At 50.1% G+C, this 21,136-nt stretch overlaps 1 protein-coding gene across 9 annotated transcripts in view; it reads left to right on the top strand.

Moving 5' to 3' along the window:
- The window catches only part of LOC135920784 (serine-rich adhesin for platelets-like), a 658,268-nt gene that overhangs the window by 519,485 nt on the left and 117,647 nt on the right, over nt 1–21,136 (top strand). For 8 of the 9 annotated variants that reach the window (XM_065455046.1, XM_065455039.1, XM_065455040.1 and 5 more), the window contains one exon: nt 18,877–19,215. In XM_065455046.1, coding sequence (XP_065311118.1) covers nt 18,877–19,215 — 339 coding nt within the window. Of the gene's footprint in view, nt 1–7,925; nt 8,086–18,876; nt 19,216–21,136 lie in introns of those variants that run through there. The other variant, XM_065455047.1, reaches the window with a different exon arrangement.

The raw sequence follows: 21,136 nt of genomic DNA, 5'->3' as shown, positions 1-21,136 counted from the left end.
TTCGGTGTCGTCCAGTTTTCCCGCTGAATTGTGTAAAAGTTTGAGCCAGCTACAGCTCTGCTCAGTTTGGCTAGGACCGTATGGCAACCTGTCGCGTGACGCTGCTGAATGTCGCATCGGGTACATTGCACGCAACTCCGTGAGCGCACAATATAGCGTCTCTCCATGGGTGGTGGGTGGTACGGCGACCCGACGACAGTCGCGTTGTGGCGCCCCTGGCGCCGTCGGATTCCCTTTGTTTCCCCCTGAGGAGGTTGCGAAAGGCGAGGGTGTTCAAACGAGGGGACCCACCAAATGCGTGGCGCTGCCGCTCATTGTGCGCGACTTGCAGCGCCGGCGGTCGGCGCCGTGTGCGTCGAGCGTCGTAGCGCCCGTGGAGCCACGCCCGTCGTTGTTCCCAGAACGGGCGCCGAGGCCCGAGCCGCTGGACCGACCCGCCGGCAAACCAAGAGTGTAGCAAAGCTGGAGTCGCGAGTTCGCCAGGTGTGGTGTGCGCGCATCTTGCAGCCGTGGTGGCGTTCGCATTCCGGTATGGGGCGGTGTGCGAAAACGTGCCCCGTGAAATGCCGTGATATTATAGTGCGCGTTTGCGAACCGCACCTGGAACCGCTGCCTTTAAAGATACATTTATAGAGGATCGGTGTGAGTTAACTATATTAGTGGATTCCGCTTCTGGGATTGCCAAGTAACCACTGTTATTATGAGAGACAGCTCCTGTCGCCGTAGCGTGGTGCAAAGGGTGATTTTTTTATAGAGAAAGATAGGCCAGAAAGGTAACCGGCTTGGTGGCATACTTTTTTCGCCACAACTACGTTTCAAATTGTATGCTCGTGTCATAATCACCTCACGCCTGCGTCACACGTAATCCGTAAATGGCCACACGCTTATGGACAAGCCAGATGCCCCCATTTTGTGCGGCTCTTTCGGCCAGACGCCGTCGTTGCGTGCCGTTCGAGCGTGGCGGCCAAGTGGCGTCTGTGCGTGGCGCAGCTGTCATCAGCGGCGTCGTTCCGGGCAGCTAGCGGCGATCCTGTTTTCGAAAGCCCGCCTCGGAGGTAGTCCTCCGTGCCCTGTTGGGCTGTCGTCGTTTCAGTCACATATGCTTGTGCATCGAGCGAGCAGGATTTCGAGTACCGCGCTCGCGAAGCACCTTTTCGTGCTTTTTGCGGCTTACCGTTCGTTCTATAGAAGGAGTCGCCGGAAGCATCTTACTTTATGTGTTGCCGAGAGGCACAGAGGGCCGTTTTGGTCGTGCCGCTGATCTTTGGCGCGAAACTCGAGGGCTTGTCTGCGCTGGTCCGTCTACGCAGTGGCCGGAACGAAGCGCGCGCTGCAGCCGCCTTTGAGGTGCGCTCTCTCTCTCTCCGTGAACGCGTGTGCTGCTGCGCCGCGTGATGGTCGGTGTCGTTCGGTGACTCGTTTGCTGCAGAATGCACTGGGGCTCATGTCCTCGCATTCCTGTCGAACGCGCGGTGCTGCGAAAAAGTGTTTGTGACATTCTGGGATTCCAGTGGGGATCAGACGTGTATCGTCTTGGCAATTTCAACTTGCTGACAGCCTGGAGCAGCCGTTGTATAGTATCTCTTTAAAACCGGCAGGGTACGTATGCGTGCGTATGAGCGACGTCCTCTGTACGCTGTTCTCGTGAGCAGACCGACAAGGAAGGGGAGGAGGTGCAACGTTATCGTACCGCTGCTCTTATTGCTTCACGACGGCGTCAAACTTGCTGTGTGTCAATAACGTCACTAACGCCAGGCCCGCGGCATTTTGAAATCAACTTCAGCATCACGTAAGAAAATATCTCCCAGGTGTGTTCCAACCTTGATACTTGTGTAGCGTTACGCTTTTGCGCCCGACACGGCTTCCAGAATAGGCCTCGTCGGGTCCCGCGCTTTGCCCCGCGGGTCCTTCTCGCGTTACGCGGCGCACGCACGCTGCTGCGCTGTGCACGCGCTTCCAGGTTGTTGCGAGGCACGTGGCCAGGCTCGCTGCTCGACAACGAGTCGCCCACAGCGCGGCCGGGCCGTTTTTTTTTTTTTTTTTTTCTGGGCCAGCTGACGGAAGTTGAAAGCGCGCTTTGAAGAAAATTGCTGCGCTCTCTCTTCTCGACAGCCCAGCAGGAGCCGCAGCCGCTGCGCTGCGTTTGGCGTGCCGCAGATTTCTTCCTGTTTCTTGCAGAAAGCGCGCGGGGGTCTTCGGTCCCCCCCCCCACCCCCCCGGCTTGACTGTACCTGTATACGCGCGCACCCACTGTCGTGTCACAGGCCCTGTCGAGAGGAGGCTTGAAGCTTTCCATCCAGGAAGCTGCGAAGAGTGGCGGCTTTCCTCATGCCCGCCCTCGCTTCGTCGAAGTCTCCGCATTGTGGGACCACGTTTCCTTCGGGAGCATGGGCATGCACACTCCGGTATGCCGAAGTGTGCATGTTCAGCGCACGGCCCCTATTGTGATGGCAGTTGAAGGTACACTAAAGTGAAACGCTAAGTCTGTTTACGCTTATAAAGTTCTGTTTCAACAGTCTTGTGCCGCTAATTTTACGGAGGTTGCAATTAGAAGAGAAAATTAATTTCAGAGTTCCTTATCTTTAATTTCGCGTCCATCGTCAGTACGTCTGCGTTTTTTTTTTTATATATATAGTTGCGTTTCCGTGGACCGCAGCGTGCTTGGACCACGGACTCCGTCGCAAGGGGTCGCCGTTACAACCTGCTTTTGTTGGATGCACGCCCACCGCGTTCCCATTGCGCGCCAGGGTTTGGTTCCCGTGGTGCAGGCCTTTCTTTCCCGGGAAAGGTATTTGAACATCTTAAGGGAATACGGTGAATAGCCAGCTGCGACAAGTCCACTTTAGTGCGCGTACTAAAATGTACGCGCACTAATGTGGACATGTCGCAGCTTACTATTCGCTGCATTCCCTTAAGATATTCAAATACCTTTCCCGGGAAAGAAAGAAAGGCCCGCACCACTGCGCCAGCATAGGCGGTGCGCAAAGCGAATTCAAATTTATGCGTGTTTCGCATCATCCTTTCAATGCTAACTCGTTCAGCAAGGTTATGTATCTGCCCTATCCAACGGAGTTGTGTGCCGTCGACCACTTTTGTCTGTGGGAGGCTGTGCGCGTTTGAAGCATGTATTAGGGCGGCGCCCGACATTGTTATGCAAACCAGAAGTAAAAGGAACTCAATTCTGTGATTCAAAAGTGCGCCGCCACTCGGCTCGCTGTAACTACACAAGGCGCCGTATACACGTATACGAGCACAACCTGGTGTGTAACGGTCGGGCCTTATAGAGCTGTACACGCAGCTTCTTGCGAGTTCGGGCAACGATTCGGCCTCGATGTCAGAACCAAGTTTCCGTTAACCCTGTTAATCGTATCTTGCGTGGCCTCGGAGGAGCACATACGTTCTACCCTGTGGCACACGTGGCCACCGGTGCCACGTTCGCTTGGGTACTGCCAGCTCAAGGGTCATTTTAATTTTGCGTCGTCCCAGAAGCTGCATGCCTTGACGTTTGAATACACCGCTTAATACCTAAGTAAATTAGCATACGCATGCAGGCAGGCGTTGCATAAGACATCGACGTCGTGTTCCGTGCACTAGTTCCCGGAGCGAGCTCGAATCCGAATATGGCTTCTTTTCTCTTAGGCCGAATTAAAGCTTTGCGCGTCGTCTTTCGTCGCGCATGCATGCATGGGAAGCGAGGGAGGGGAACGCGTGCGGCGCGTTGGTCCCATAAAAAGTGCCTGCTTGAATGTTTGTCGTTGGAGCTGCGACCGTTTAATCGTGTATACGCGATCATTCGCCTCATCACGGTTGTGTCGGGGCCAGCTGGTAATGTCGCTTGATTATTCTTTCCCTATGTTGACTATTCGATCGTTCCACTTTCTCTCCAGCCCGTTCTATTCTCTCATCTGCGCAGGGTGAACATACGTATTAACAATAACACTCGCCGTTGACGCCACCACGGTAAACCTCCTCGATCCGGGCATGGACACAGACGGCACCTCTGCCACGTGGGTGTCAGCGCCGACGAGTCTCTGTCCCGTTTTTTTTCTGTCTCCACAAAACCCTCGGCGTCACACCCTTCTTTCTGTAGTTCATGCAAATGAGGTGTGGCTGGTTGCACGCTGCGCGACTCGTCTCATCCCACGCTCTCTTGTATACTTGCAGACGGCGCGTATAGACTGCAGCGCGTGTTTACCCGCCTGGGGGGGGGGGGGGGTATTCTGTAAGAGTCCACCTTGCGGACACGTCCATTTCGTCTGCTGCTGAAGTGCTGGGGTACGGCGTCAGAAGGAGGCAGGCACTCCAGCCAAACAGCACTTCAGCAGCAGACGAAATGGACATGCCCATTAGGTGTACTGTTACAGAATACCCCCCTGTACAGAATTAACGCATTCCACCCATTTCTCGCCTTAGCCTGAGTGTTTGCATCATCTAGCAGATATGTCGTTGCTTCTACTTGACGGTGCTCTGCGCACGCGTACGACCCCACACTATAAAGTTCACATCCCCTGGGGCTACCCAAACAATAATCGTCATCCGTCTTGCTTGCGTTTCCTTTCTGGAAAATTCTGTGCCCGATATACTTTCCAGTCAATAATACTATTTCACGCTGATAACGCGCATACCGTTCGTGACCCGGAAGTACCGGATGCCCGACGTTAAAGAAAGCAAACCGGCGCGAAATCGATGGCGGTTATCGTTTGGAGACACGTCCTAAAGAATAGTTCACGGTAGACGCGTTCCGTCAAGTGATGCGCAATCGCGGTTCGGAAAATGCGTGCGGGTCTCGTGCACGCGCGCGTCGCGACCGCGCTGTTGTGCGGCCGTGTGTGTGCACGCGTGCGGTTGCTCCACCTGGGCAATCATCGGCCACGCAAACGCAACGGCTCGTCGCAGCGCTGCTCCGTCATGTAGGCCAGCAGCGATGCCTTTGCCGGCGGCGCCGTGGCGCGTCTATCGGGAACGGAGACGCCTTCTCGTGAGGGCGTGATTCGTGGCTCCTCTCTGAAGCCGATCCAGCCACTTCGCACATACCGATCTCGGCCACGAGAATGCTTTCTTTTTAACGGTGCCCTGCATGCAAAGCGAAGACGCGGGTGCAGCTACGGAACTCGACGACTGACCAGCAATGGACAGGAGGCTGCGCTGTACATCTGTGCGGCACGCACGACCCGCTTCGCCCCCTTGTCTTGTTCCCTGTAGTCGAAGGAGTCTTGCCGGGCGCTCCACTGGGAAGACAGGGATGGGAAATACAAACGGCCGAAAAGTGATATTTTAAGAATTCTAATCTCGTTGAGAGGCGCCCACCGTCGTTGTTGGCGTTCGGGAACACTGTTTTCAGCACTCCTCCCGTGTAACTCGAAACACGGAATGAAAGAGCCGTTATATACGAAGCGCTGGTCAAAAAAAAAAAAAGAAGTTTATGCGCGCGTATACAGGTAACGGTTATTCCTGCGCAAGTGCAATGGGCCTGTGCTCACCATGCTTCATCTATCGAAGGACGAGTAGTCAAAGAAACGTTCTGTGAACTCTATATCGGAGCAGTAATTTTTAGACCGTGACTCAAATTACGTGAGACACACTGTGTATATAACTCTAGGGAACTGGGACGACGACATTGTGCAAATCTAGACGAGTCGCGCTACAGCACTGCTCTTAACATTTGCGTCTTCCGCGCCTTAAGCGGGGCGCTAAATAACAGGCCTAGGTGCGCGAGAACTGATGACGGTTATTGACGCTGGACTAAGATAATCCACGTGGAGTGTAAAGGCATTTCAGATTGTGCGGTCCTGTTTAATGAAAGTGCGTGAAGACACCCGGGCTCCCTCAGACGTTTCTGTGCTTGGAAGGAGGTGTGCCCCACTGGCACTGGTCCACCAGGTGGCTTTCCGGCTATTTGTAAACAAGATCTGCTGATGCCAGCCGCGCTTGGGCGATGACAGTAATGAGACGCCATTCTGAACAGCGACTGACGCTTTCCATGGCTTGCTTGTCTTCCATGGCGTTCCATGGCTTGTTGATAAGCGAGCTTACTTATCACGTCAGCGTTCGAACGCGTGACCAGCGATCGAAACGAAATACTTGGACCGCACGGCGGTCGGCTCCGCCGCTGTTCTCGCTTTCGTGCCGTGTGCACCACGAGCTCGGGTGTCCCCAGCGGCCACCGGTGGCGGCGCAACGAGGATCGCGATTCAGTGGGCGAGCGCTGTACGTGTACGCATACACATGCATGATGCACAGGGTCGTTCAAAATATGTGCGAACGCGGCGAAGCGTGGCCGCGCTCCGCGGAGCGTCAGCGCATCCGGAGCGGTCGCGCATCGAAACAATGTGGCGCAGGCGCACAGGAGTCTGCAGGCGGTGCTTCGTGTCGTCTGCTACAGCGCGGAAGCGCACCATGCTCGCTTTGCTGGGAAGCGCACCTGTGTGCTGGCAGCGCCTTGACGTGCCGAGATGGCATCGTCGCATTTTACTGACTGCAGCGCGTTGTTGTTGGTTCCGCATACGGCAACTCAGCAGCGTGTGTTTGCAATGCAGCGTTCTCGGTTAAATGCAGGCGTTGTTTCAAATTTCTCAGCTCTAGTGTAGATCCGAGAATCATTCGAGAATCATCCGAGAATCATTCGCTAGTACAGAGCAGTCGCTTAGCTTGGCACTTATTTGCAGCAGCTTATCAGCCGCGCCATCGGATAAGAGATTGCCGTGCCCAAGCTAGCTCCCTCTGCCAGTTGATACCCTTCCACAGGACTGAACAACGCGCTGCAATCAGTAAAATGCGACAGTGCCATCTCGGCACCACGTCTGGACGCTGCCAGCACAGAGTTAGGCGCGCTTCCCAGCAAAGCAAGCACGGTGCGCTTCAGCACTGTAGCAGACGACACGAAGCACCGCCTCCAGACTGCTGTGCGCCTGCGCCACATTGTTTCGATGCGCGACCGCGCCGGCTGCGCTGACGCTCCGCGGAGCGCGGCCACGATTCGCCGCGTTCGCACATATTTTGAACGACCCTGTACGTACAGAATGTGGAAACCTCGATGGCACCGCTGGTTAGAGCGCATCGTGAACGCGTTCCTGCAAGATGCGATTCCTCCGCTCGCTGCAGGCACGTGATCTGGCGCTGTTGTCAACGTGGAAAGCTTGTGGGTTCGATGCCCACAAGGCGACATTTCGAGCTGGCCCTTTGCCGTCGGCTTAGCGGTATTTGTGCGAAGTGCCTCGGTGAAAAATGGATAACAGGCCGGTCAGAGGGGGCGTCACAGTGGCACGTTGTGTGTTGAGTTTAGTTCGTGGCCTACATTCGTGGCCTGCACTACATCGGGACATTGCGAAAAAGCTGAACGGCCACGTCGTCCTTGCGTGTTCGGCCAACGCTCGGCGCTGCACTGTTTACATATGCAGGGTGTTTCACGTAACTTCAACCAAGGACTTATAAAAAGTGGTTGACCGCAGCTGAATGAAACCAACAACATATGGTTTGCCGCCAAGTGGCGCTCCTTAGAGTTTTTTTATTATTATTATTACACTTACTGAGTCAGTTAACTAAGATTAGTTATGCATTTTTCTTAAATTTTCACTTTGGAACCAAGCGTGTTTCGTTAAATTGTAGAGGGGATTCAGAAACGACCGATCCGAGATTGTGTGGCAATGTACATGTTACGTGGTGATTTTTTTCGGCGTTTGAAGAAGGCCCGCGAGATATGAAATAAAGCCACGTGATTGCGCTTGTGCGCCATCGTATTGCAGCGCTCGCAACCGCGCGTCGAGCTTATCGCTTATCAGGGACGGCGGCGCTTCATTCCCGTGTGCCACCGCCACAGATGCTGTGTCCACGTGATCCCTCATGCACGTCATGCCGATGGTGGCGCCAGCTTTTCCCGTGGCGGAGCTCGCCCCCTGCGGCCGCTCACGTACGCCACGGTCCGCGCGCAGATCGCGCATGAGCGCAGTCACGCGGCTCTGTTGCATATTACCTTACCGTATACATTACTTGTCCTACCTTCTTTTCCTTCTACTCATTACGTTCACTTTCCGACGCTGTACGCCCCCTTTGGGACTGTGTCTGTATCCTCGTAAGACCCGAAGACAGGTTAGTGACATAACCGCATTTCTTGTCGATTCATATTAAATTTCCAACTTTTGTGTTAGGAACGTGACACCTCCCCCCTTTCTCTCTCTCTCTCTTTAATACCACGCTGTCACATGCGGATGACAGCATCTTTATGTACGTATAGAAAGTAACCATATCTTCATGTTTCTTGCACAAAAAGCTTTTCTTTGCTTAATCACGGAGAGGGAGGCTTAACATCGCGTTGCAGCGTGCGTTAATGCTTTCTCGAATGTGCATGTCAACTCGCGGTATTCGAATCAAGCGTCACGGATGTTTATTTTGGAAGTGCATATGCTTGGGCATGTTGGTAATCCATAGTTATTTTTAGCGCACGAAAATGAGAGAGGAGTTTTTATCCTCGTATGTGGCGATCGATCAGTGAATGTGTTGAATTAGTGTCAATTTTGACGAAAGCTCACGATAAGAATGGGCTCATAAAGAACTTTCATGTACTTCAATTTCACACGCTTCATACTTCATATTGCGGATAAACATGTTATGTAATCGCCTCCGAGTTAATTTTGAAAACTACTGAAGACAACGTCCATTATTTATCGTACAAGAGATCACGCGTGTCAACTCGTTGTCCCGCCTCGGTAGAGGTTTCTTCTTTTGCCGACGTACGGGCGCTTCGAATGCGATGACCTCGCCTTTGGTTATTCTTATCGTTGCCGCACGGTTTACTACTGTTCCACCTTCGCTTTCGCTTCGTAGCTTTGCTATATGTGCATGCCTCTGCGTAGTGTCCCAGGCCGTGTCTAGAGGTCATGCCCTTGTATCTGAATAGTGCTCGCGTTTTCGGCATCGAAGCGAAGCGAGAAATAAATAGCCTTTTTTTTTTTTTTTTCGTGTCGCTTGCACGCTCGTCGATGCGGGCGTTCGATCGGCGTAAATATAGAGCGCGCAGCCTGCTTATCTTTGTTTTACCGCGCTCGTCCGCGGCGTTATCGCGTCGACCCGTGTCCCACGCACGTATACTCGTGCGCCAGGCGTGTCTCTCGCCGGGCCGCAAGGTCGTCCCCCTCTCAAAGCCCCGAGCGGCGCGCTTGTCCCACGTGGCTCGGCCGATTCCCGGTTCTCGTCGTATCGCGCCGCTACGAACGGCTGTAAACTTTCCCCCGTGTCTCTGTTCCTGAACGTGCACGTTGGCATCGTATGGTAAGAACCTGCCTAAAAGAGTGCCAGACATGCAGGAGGACCTAGCACGCTTAGTGACGCATAAGATACGGCTTAAGGGACGACCGCGTGAAGCGCTCTTGTCGGCGCAATTTATAGCCAGGTTGGGCTTTTGGTGCTGGTTTGCTTGCGTGACTTTCATTGGCTTTCGAAGACGATCTGCGGGTTTTTATTTGATTTCGTGGCGCCTGTTTGTTCCATGGACGCACTTTGATCGTGTTAACGTCCGGGCCTCTTCCCTGTATCATAGCAGAGTGAGTAAGCAACAAACGGAGAACGTGAGTGCTATTCTGGACGCTGTAAAATTCCGCCGTGTTGTGTGCGGCGTTTTGAGCCAATCAGAGACGCCGTAGCGGCCCTGTGGGTCAATTGGAGCTGACACACTCTAAGAATGTTTACGCCCTTAAGGGTGTTTTCTTGTAGCAGGGGTAGCACCCCTACCGTTAGGGCCTCACAAAAATGTATAGTGGACGAGAACGAAGCTCTAACTAGACGTGCGATGACACTAAGACGTAGTTAAAACTACGTAATCATTCTAACAGCCTTGGGCGCACAAACGTATCCCACAGGGAGAGTTTCATATCTATACCCGTGACATTCTCGTGTCCGATATTTCTGTGCGCCCAAGGCTGTCAGAATGGTTACATAGTTTTCAACTAGGCCTTTTGTCATCTCACGTCTAGTTAGAGCTCCGCTGTCGTCCTCTATATAAATTTCTGCTACGCCCTCATGGTACACTCTTAGAGAAATGTACACCGTTTGTGGTGTATATTTGCCACGCAACAATAATCGTCTTGCTTGCGTTTCCTTTCTTGAAAACGCTGCTCTCGCTACCTTCCTGTCGAGAACGCTCTGTCATGGTGATTACGCGCATTCTTTTCGTGACTTACACTCCAAAAAAAGTTTACACCCTTTGGAGTGAATATCTGCCACACAACGATAATTGTCATCTGCCTTCCTTGCGTTCCCTTCTCGAAAACGCCGCGCCCGCTACTTTCCTGTCAGCAATGCTGTGTCATGCTGATAGCGCGCATGTCGTTCGTTACTGGGAAGTACCGGGCTCGCAGCGTTAAAGAAAGGAAATGCGTACAAGGCAGATGACGTTTATCGTTGTGCGGCAATTAAGATACGACTCAAAGGGTGTAATTTTGTTTAAGAGTGTACACTCTTAAGCAGCAAAATTATATCCTTTTGCCACACATCAATAATCGTCATCTGTCTTGTCCGCATTTTCTTTCTTTAACGTGGCGAGCCCGGTACTTCCAAATCACGAACGGCATGCCCGTTATCAGCATGCCAGAGCATTCTCGACAGGAAAGTAGCGAGCGCAGCGTTTTCAAGGAAGGAAATGCAAGCAAGACAAATGACGATTATCGTTGTGTGGCGATATACACTCTTAAAACGGTTGCACCCTTTGGGGTGTATATTTGTCCCACAACAATAATCGTCATCTGCCTTGCTTGCGTTTCCTTTCCTGAAAACTCGGCGCTCGCTACTTTCCTGTCGAGAATGCTGCGTCACACTGATAAGGCGGAAGAAAGTACCGTGCTCGCAGAGTTAAAGAAAGGAAACGCGGCAAGACAGATGACGATTATTGTTGTGGGACAAGATAAGCCCCAAAGGGTGTAAATTTTTCTAAGAGTGTTAAGCAAATGTACACCCTTTGGTGTGTACACTCTTGGAAAAATTTACACCCTTTGGGGCGTATCTTGTCCCACAACGATAATCATCATCCGTGCTGCCCGCGTTTCCTTTAACTCTGCGAGCACGGTACTTTCCAGTCACGAACGGCATGCACCTTATCAGTGTGACGCAGCATTCTCGACAGGAAAGTAGCGAGCGCCGAGTTTTCAAGAAAGGAAACGCAAGCAAGGCAGATGACGATTGTTGTTGTGCGACAAATATACACCCCAAAGGGTGCAACCGTTGTAAGAGTGAAGAGTGTAGGGGAGTTAACCTTGCGACAAGAAAATACCCTTAAGGGTGTAAGCATTTCTACAGGGCAAAATGGCCAACTGCACAATATGGCGGCATTTGACAGTGTCCAGCATAGTATCCTGGGACACTTTCCGGAAGAGCATATCATTTGAAAATTCAGATATGGGTGTTCGCCAACTCTACAGTTATCATAATAATAGGAAAATTTGGTTGCGCTTTCTAGACAATCACATGTAAGAAGACAGGACAGGCGCAATCTTCTGTCTTCTTACATGTGATTGTCTAGAAAGCGCAACCAAATTTTCCTATTACAATGAACCGACTTGCCCAACAACGCATCCTGCTAATCTACAGTTATCGTTGTGTAACCATGCTCATCTGAGCGTACTGTGGCTTTATCAGTGTCGCAGTACCAATATCATATTATGATTGCTATATCACACGATCGATAACCGTTGCGAAGTGCTGATTGTTCACTCCAGAACGTAGCTCTGTTAGCCTCTTTTGCACGTGTCGATCTTGCTTGTTCGACTTTGTCTCTTTGACTGCGTCTTGCCGTTTGTCTCGGCGCGCGCTTTCGTGACATGAAATTCCACTGAGGGATAATGTATGACAAAGCAGGAAAGCTTGGGACGGCCAAGCTCAAAAGCGATATAGATTCTCGTTTAAGCGAAATCGCGAGATGTGGCGCGCCCGTTGCGTGCTTCTTCGTTGGCTGCACGCGCACTGAGCGAACGCGAGGCCACTCGTGCAGTCTCGCCACGAGAATCGAGGTCGCCTGGAGTTCTTCTGCTCGCCCCGCGCAGGCGCAGTCGAACATCTGTTGGCCGCTTTGTGTGCGCTCGCAATAACGGGCGCATATACTCGCAATGTGTTCGTTGCCTGCGACGTGCACTTTTGGCACCTTCGGCTGGTCGTCTAGGAAGTCGACAAATAATGTGTAGGAAGCGACAAGTAAGCTTTATTGCGAAACTAAAATGGCGGGTAGCATGAATAGTGGAGGCAGTGAGAGGCGGCTTGGCAGTCCTGACGCTGTTGTTGCGCCTTCGAAGCGTTTCGAAACCATTTGTCGAAGTGTGGACCATTAGCGAAGTCGGCTTGTCCATGCGTGCGCAGGGATGACTCATTCCGGGTCATTGTAGGGAGGATGGGCCTGTTGCACTCCTTCCCTGCCCGTTAAATCACATTTTCTTCTTCACGTGAAAACTTCTGTTCTCCGCAGAGAAGGGGGGGGGGGGGGTGGAGAAAAAGAAAGAGGTTGCCGTGTCGCGACCCGGAGAGGGCGATATCCTCGCTAGCCTTGGTTTCCCCCCTATTCGCGCACTGTTTTTTATTCCTCTACTTTCTTGCTTGTCTCTTCTCATTTGCGTTCGCCGCTGTTCTTGTGAGGGACCGACATCTTTCTCTTTTTCTTTAACAGTATATACGTATACGTGAGCGACCTTTCTCCGTGGCGTGAAGGTCATTTGTGCTTGGCCGCACTTCTTTTCTTTCTTTACGCTTAGACTGTTACGTCATTGTTGAGAAGATGGTTGTAGTTCAACGAAAGGGTTGGATGACTGGTCTTTTAGCGGATTCGAAGGTCGTGTGCAATCGTCTGCGTTGCCGCCGTGGCCAAAGGGTCGGAACCGGTTCTCCTCCTCCTTTGAGTCATTTTCGTCGCTCGCCACCTCCGCCCCCCCCCCCCCCCCTCTGTTGCCTCTCTTGCTCCGACGTCCTCTTCCCACTAACAGGGCCTGTACTCACGTTTTATCGAATCCGTGCACTGCATCGTACTGTTCGTACAGTTCGTGCCAATAAATCAGGAACGAGTACCACAATAAAGGCCCATTTTGTCATAATTTAATATATTGAACCCTTCAGGACAGAGCAGAAGGCACTGCAGAAGGGGAAGGGGGGGGGGATAGGTTTCCCTTCCCCGTGACCGTCGCTTCTGAGTAAACGAAACGGATCTCTTAAGTTCTCAAGGATGGCTTGGTGGGCTAGTTGGTAAAGCATCTTAAGGGGTAAACAGCGCACACAGACGGCTACAGAGAGAACGAGAATAATTAGCGCTGTGTCCTGTTGTCATCTCTGTCGCCGTCTGTGTGCGCTGTTAACCCTTTAGGATCTCGAAGGCCATGCTTTTGCAGGATGCATACGCCATTACAGTGTCTGAGCTCTGTAACGCCAGAAATAATTGCGGAGCCGCCATGTTTTCTTTTTGGTTTTTCGTTGTGTCATGGAATATTTTGGTGTCCAAATCAGTCCAGCGATCACATTCTTGGATAAAAAGACGCATATTTCAAAGGCGATGCTATTCCAAATTCGATGCGCCGGAAGCAATTTCAGAGCCGGAAACACGTCGTAGTTGCCATGTAGTGGACACCAGCTACTGGTCATTTCAAGCTGGACAAAGTGGCCACTAGAAAATGGAGAGATTAATTGATCCAGAGGGGCGTACATCTGACGCTTCAGCTTGGATGGAGCCAGTGTTTGCCAAAGGTACGTGTCCTCGTCAAATACGAAGAAATGGAAGGATTCATCATCTAACGCCATGCAACACTGGAGTGCGGTACTCCACTTGGACACAACGATGGCGGGCTGTATCCTGTCAAACCGTGTAATCACCTGCCCAGTCCTCGATTATGGCTTCCCTTCCCATGGCAGCCATTTCGTTGCCCTAATACAGGCAAACAGCTCTACGCATCAACTGCGGCGTTTCTTCCTCCTCATCTCAACTGTAATATCGGCCACCCTCGTTTGCTGGTCTCTAATCCAGACCCCTCCTGTGTTGTAACGTTGTGCCTACCACTTTTTTCGTTATGTGGCTCGATGGTTGGCAGTCCTGAGCATATACTCAAGTTTCTTTGTTAATCGATTCCAAGTTCCCTAGGGAAGTACTTGTGGAATGCAGTGATTGTATTCTTTTGCAACGGTATCGGCATGAGCTGGAGTCGCAGTATTGCGAGCGGTCGTGGCAGGTGTTGCCGCCGCACCCCCCCTCTGACCGCACTTGGCGGAACCCGCGCAGCTGTCCGGCCGTGTCTCCATGCGCGACTGCATGTCGGCTAGCTTTCTCCGATCCTGCCCCGGCGAGTAGTTCGCGTGCCTTGATCGAATTTGGCCTTCTTGGCCTATGTGTATGCCCGCACCAGATTTCCCTTCTTTTGTTGAGCTAGTCGTGAATGCGCTGACGTTTTGATGTAAGGAGGTCACTTGAGCGCCGCCGGTGAGTAGGCCTCTGTCTTTCTGCTTCTTTTATTTTTCCTTTGACTTTTATGAGTACGTGTTTTCTGCGCGTGTTTGACTGCTTTTGCAGTTAATTTTGAGATTGGGAGAGATGCGATTTTGGTTATCGTTAGTTGCAAGCTTCTATCGCAATTTTTGACTCCGAAAGCAGTATTTTTTTTTCTTTCAGGATTCTTAACTCAATCAATCAATCAATCAATCAATCAATCACGTTTGCTACATTCGAAATTTAACTTTTGCTGACGTGAATCCAATGACGAACTTCAGACGGTTTCACATACATACTCAACTTGATGTGTATATGATCAACATGACTTGAACTGATGACATCTTGAAACATTGGGTATGGTTTCGCTTTAGTAATTTATAGGCAGGTTGTGGCACGATAATGTGAGACATATCGTGTCTCACATTATCGGTATGTGTGCTGCTACACTTACTTTTTATTTTATTTTATTCGTTAGTGCAAGCATCACTGAAATCTAAAGAACCTCACAGCGCTATAAGCGTGCACTCTCGCAGCGCGCCCTCATTTAGATTTATGCTGATTAACCTCAAGCAAGAATAAAATAGCTTTCTTTCTCTTTTTCCTCTTTCGTACGTGCTGTTTTATTTTTTAGTACTTTCAGTGTTCTGAAACTTGTTGTGAGCATGCATGGTTTCCCAAAACCATGATTTGATTATGAGGCACGTCGTACTGGAGGGCTCCAGATTCACTCAATTTGCCAGATAACTTAAATAGCCATGGTGATGTGTTCACTGCTCCGTTCAACTGTTTGCAGCTTTGGTAACACTCATCAGTTTCCGTTTATTCATGCTCTCAATCTCGTATCCTCTGCTGTGTAATATATACAGTCCAGCGCATCTACAGCGCACGCCTCTGCAACCAATTATGACGAAGGAATAATTTATGTACTGGGCTGCGCGGTGCGACCTTTACAACGAATTCCAAGTAACGTTTGTATTTACGAGGCCACAAGCACTTATAGAATAACGTGGCCCGTGCGCCATCTGAGCAAAATAGGTGGAACAGATGGCTTATGTCCAATGAGAGCATTATAGGGCTACTCTGGCCATTCTTTGACCATGTCAAGGTATTGGAATATTTAGGCTCCCGAGACCTGCCCCCGGCCTGTCACGCGTCTGATACTAGAATTGTTCCGTAAATTCGAAAACAATTTTAAATATGCAAAGAAGCGCAAAAACGAAACCGAAACCCAGCCGTGCAGCCGAGCGAACTTGTTCGTGTGACGTCATATGAGAGGTACACCAGCCCGACCAGCCACGAAGACGCGCAAGGGATTCGTTCGCCCGCGGGACGAACGAAACCGGCGAGGAGCAGACGCTCAGCTGATTCGTGACCTCGCCGGATGTTCGGGTGGCAATGTCAGCTGCACCAGCTCGTCGGATCTGTCAAACAGTTACAGCTATGATTATGACGAATTCAATATCCACGAATCGCCATTCGCATTCGACCCGCCAACAGGAGAGCCCGCGCCCATGCGCAACAGATCGCGCTGCAACATGAACACCATGGTTAGCCCTAACCACTGATTTTATACGTGCTGCTTGTTATTTTATGTGTTCTACCTCTTCTCGGGGAAGCGCTTCGCGTGCTCACTGTTAGATGTGGAGCACGACCATTTGAATCCTGCAAGAACGCCGCTGACAGTCCAAAGCACCGAACGGTGCATTTGTTGAAATCGGCAGGTACAGCGACCGTTCGTCGTTCGCCTAAGATATAATGCTATCCGCTCATTGGTGACATCAATTCATGTCAGAACATATTACAACAGGCAGATTTTGTGCATGTAAGCAGCATTGCATCACGCTGAGTCGCGCCGATATGAGCGACCACACACCTTAGAAAACAGCGGGTGGGTGTCCGTAGTACAGTAGCGTTGTTATGCTGCTTAGTTATCATTCCTCGTATTCTCTTCGTGCACACAGTTAGTGTGTTGCGTAAAGTAGACATAGATGAGGACTTCGCGCGCATGATCGTTCATTTACAGAACGCGTGGTTGTCTCGCGGAAACGCCGATGCTGGTATTGACACCGTTGGCTGCTGAACGGTTGCTTGTGCTGCTGCATCGAAGGGGCCTCCGCTTGCTGCCCATTTGGGGTACGAGGCAAACAGTGCACTGAAGAAACTAAATAATAAGTCAGCATAACAATACGTAAAAATACACCCATGTACGCAGTCACATTTCATTTAGGGTAGTGCTGGCGAGTGCAAGGGCGCGGCGCTCCTTCGAGAACGGCAACGTACCGATGTCGAGACGGCCCCGTGTCGTCGCTTCTTACTTTTTGTGTGTGCACTGTACGAAATAAGGGGTGGTTTGTTTCAAATCCGTATGGTAAAAGCTGAACTACATGAGCAGTTTTCTCCACCCTAATGGCTTAATTTGCTTCAGGTTAGTCGCTCAAGTCCGCCAGCAGTATGGACGCACGAACTCTGCGACTGTGACATATAGGCTTAAGCTCGGCTGAACGCGATCGGCGTCGGCTCAAACTTTGTGTGCGGTCGGCGGAGGGCTGAAGTTCACACAGCCAACAAAGCGACACCACTTGCTTCTCATCTCGTGCCCGTTCACACGGAGGAACGTAACTTTTCGCGACAGCAACTCTCACGCCGATCCCTGGCTCACTCCTCGGCCCTGTCGTCTGCCATTCATTCCCACCATGCTCTGCCATTGCCTCAGTACCACCTGTTACTTCATAATGCAATGTGGCCAGTAGCTGAGGAGCAGGCAAGGCAGGTGTTTCGAGGGAATGAACGAAATTAATTCGTAAAAAATGTGCGCTACTCTCAAGTCTGATGTTTTCAAGAAATTACGGAAGCATACAGAAGAACACACTCAGCAAATTCCATTCAGATCCATGTCCTTTAAGAGGAAGCTTTAGCTCCAGTGCTCCTATCTAAATACATGTAAAAGGAGAATTCGTTTCTCTCGGCAACCACTGCACTAAATTTGACAAGGTTTGTTTCATTTAAAAGACAAAGTTAAAATCTAGTGACTGTTGGTTTCAAATTTTTGAGTTAGGTCGTCAATTTTTTATTAAAAATTGGCAAAAATAGAAAATTTTTGAAAAACGAAACTATCAAGTTTACAACTCTGTAACTCAACCACTAAAAACGATAATACAATTCTGTGAATAGCATCTAATAGTACATCTAAAGTGGACAAAATTGATATGTTACACATGAATATAAACAAAAATTTATCATAGGGAAATACAACTTTTGCAAAACCGTTGTAACCAACGTAACAAATTCTCGTAAGATGTAAAATGACATATTGAATTTGTCCGCTTTGAATGATCTAATGGATGCCGCTTACAGAACCACGATATCAGTTCTTGATGCAGAGCTATGACTTTGTAAAATTTGTGCTTCTATTTTTTTTCAAACGGTCAAATATTTGAAAATCGATTTAAAAAAATTCAAGCCCTAAATCGAAATTCCGCTTCCAACAGTCACTAGAATTTAACTTTCTCTTTCAAATGCAACAAATTTCATCAAAATCGGTCGAGGAGTTATCTCATAAAAACGTTTTTGCGTTTTACATGTATTTGAATAGGCCGCGTCGGAGTTGGGCCCGAGCTAAAGCTTCCTCTTAAGTAAATGAATAGGTGCTGTGCTCCAGGAGTGCTTGATATATCATTTATAGAGTATGTAGGCATTTACTGTAAACAGGGACTTTGCGCATTACTTTATGCTTTGTATGTGGGATGTTTTCGTGCATGTTTAAGCTAGTGCGGCTTCATTACATTGCTGATTAGAGCATGGAGATATTTACATGTGAGACTTAACCATTACACACGCTGCATGCATTCCCACCTTCAATGAAGGGTGTGTTATGAGAGATATTCTTGCACCGTACCGCAGTGATTTAGCTGGTATATTGGGGTCGAAACGATCAAAACTCAAAGGGACACGAAAGGAAAATATTAAGCTGAGCTACATCGATAGGTTCTTCGCCGAGAAGTATATCATTGTTTTCTGTTTGCTAACGCATCACTTTGTTGTGTAGAAAATCGTCACCGAAGGTCACGCTGTTGCTGCTCAATTTGAATTGTCCGCATCAACATGAACGAGTTGACGTAATGCAGATGCATCTGCCTCTTTTCCGCTCTCTATAGTTATAAAGAACCAGTGCTGATGCCAGCTGAGAGGTACCATAGTCCAACATAAGTGGTGCCTCCTTGATTTTCGTTTTCGTCACTTTTTAGCATCCAAAAGTTCCTTGGCCAGAAGGATGAACTCGTTATTAAAGAAGCCCAATCTTTCAATCTAGCTCGGCCTAACATTTTCCTTTAGTGTCCTTTTAGTGTCGTTTTTGGCAGCCTTGTAGTGAAGGGTTCAGAGCCGAGTATTCCACTGTTTGGTTATATACAATTCACCATTCTTGTCACCTTCTGCAGGTTCTACAGCATGAGATTGAGTCTCGAAGCGTGCTGGTCAAGTCCCTGCTGAGGCAGTGCGAGGCACTGTGCGCGGGAACGAACGCGGCTGGTAAGAATTCGACCCTGAGTCCATCGCAGCTGCCACCATCCCATGCTAAGCCAGCAGTCACGCAGCAGCAGCAGGCAGCCCAAGACGGCGGCGCCGAGTGTCCCGCGTCTTCGCTCCAGCCGTTGTTCGCCAACGATGCCCAGCGGATCCGACGCGTCGCCACGAACCTCGAAAAGCGTTGGCACGCCCTGTGGCTCCGTTCTCTAGAGTGGCAGTGCCTGCTGGAACAGCTTCTCCAGGGGTCAAGGGTGAGTACTGCCTGTAGCTGTTCTTACAAGTGACCCGTGCAGCTGTCCCTGCGTGCGTGCGTAGTGCCAAAAAAACACTGCTCGTCAAAACTGGCTTCACCTCATAGCAGGCATTGCATAGAGAAGCCCATTTGCTTACGCATTGTGACTCCGCTCTTTAGAGAAGCTGTGCCTTTTCGAACTGCTTCCGTGTGCGTAATGGGGGTAAGTGCCCGAAAGACACTTCTGGGGGTGACCGCCTACCTGTGGAACTTCTGGTATGCTACAAGGACAGTGCCTGCACGCATGCGTAGCTCGTAAGAAAGACATTCGCGAAAGCTAGCTTCACTGTTATGCGAGAAGCCTTGGGGAGAAGCCAGATTTGTTCGCTCGTTGGATTCAATGTATTTACAAGTGACAGCGGATGTATTGGTGGTATTTACGTGTCTGATGCATAGGCTTACACATGCCAGCGTGTGTGTGAATGATGTTTACCATAACAACTTCAAGCATTGCTATGAAAAATATAGATGATAAATAAGGAACTGTGCAAACGTGCAATAGCAGGGATCAAATTTGCACCTATCTGACGATCATAGGCCATTTTGGGGAGCCTTGAGGATATCAAATAGCAGCATTCATTGAGTGGATTGTAGGCTATGTGTCCCATGACAAACACTGATGACAATGCAGACCCGCTGTGATGGCTTAGCAGCTATGGTGTTACGCTGCTAAGCAAGAGGTTGCGGGATCAAATCCCGCAAGCTCATTGAGATGCCTCTCAAGCTTCCTTGAGAGACATCTGCATGCTGTTAATCGGGAAGCTCGCAACAACATTGCCATAGGCTGCTTGTGCGCCAATTCTATGACGTAAAATGCTTCAGCTTTCTCTAACAGGATACGTAAGACGTCGGAACAGTTCACAATGCACTCGATAAATGAAATCGCAAAAGCAATACAGTGAAAGCTCGTTAATTCGAACTTCAATAATTCGAATTTATGGATAATTCGAACTGTACGATTTGGTCCGGCCAAGCTCCACAGAAGTCTATGTATAAAAAAGTTCGTTAATTCGAACGCGAGAAGGTTCCCTCACGGATAATTCGAACTACGCTCGCCTGGCACACGACCAGAGAAACGCGCCTACTGCCTACACACAAGGCTGTATTGCCTCCGAAACGGAGAGAACGGCGAGAGAAGGCAAAATCGGAAAAAAATCTAACCGACGCGGGGTCAGCCAGAAGGCAGCGGCGGCTGCCGCCTCTCCGTTCTACGTAACCTCCGAAACTTCTAGCCCGTTGCGAATCTCGGAGGCTTTGCAAATCTTGTACAGCTGCTAATGTTGTGCGGAGATGGCACGGCAAGCGCCAAAACATAGCGAATCAAGTACGTCGCAGCAGCGCTTGCAATCAAGAACCAACGAATCAGGGCCTTCGCCGCCTTCACATGTTCAGCGTCTTTGTCTCGGCAGTCTTCATCAGCTGTGCACCTCTGTTTTCAGCTTAGGAGGTATCGGCCGTCGCGATTCATTGTGATGGTGTTAAGCCTCGGCTAATGTTCGTTTCGGTGGACATCGGTGGTGTGGCACAGTCGGACCCAGAGCTTCGACTTGATCACTTTCTGACACGCCAAATTTCTGACATGCCCTACTGCTTCCAAATTGCAGTGTACTGTTTCTCTCCTTCACTTTCGTTAGTTCGAACTTTCGTTAATTCGAACTGAAGCGGCTTCCCCTTGCGGTTCGAATTAACGAGCTTTTACTGTAATATATACCATCGTAAATTCATTTTCTCATTATAAGATTTCCCACGAAACATTCTTGTTTGCTCAGTCGAAACTAGAGATGGACGCACTACAATGAACTTGCTCCTGGCACACCTTTCCTACTCTCTATTTTACAGTCGAGCCGACAATGTTATTGAGGTTCAGTCATGGTGCCATG

This window comes from Dermacentor albipictus, chromosome 7, assembly GCF_038994185.2.
Source record: "Dermacentor albipictus isolate Rhodes 1998 colony chromosome 7, USDA_Dalb.pri_finalv2, whole genome shotgun sequence".
Taxonomy (NCBI): domain Eukaryota; kingdom Metazoa; phylum Arthropoda; class Arachnida; order Ixodida; family Ixodidae; genus Dermacentor; species Dermacentor albipictus.
Note: the sequence above shows the minus strand (reverse complement) of the source record. Positions and strands in the feature narration are given on the sequence as shown.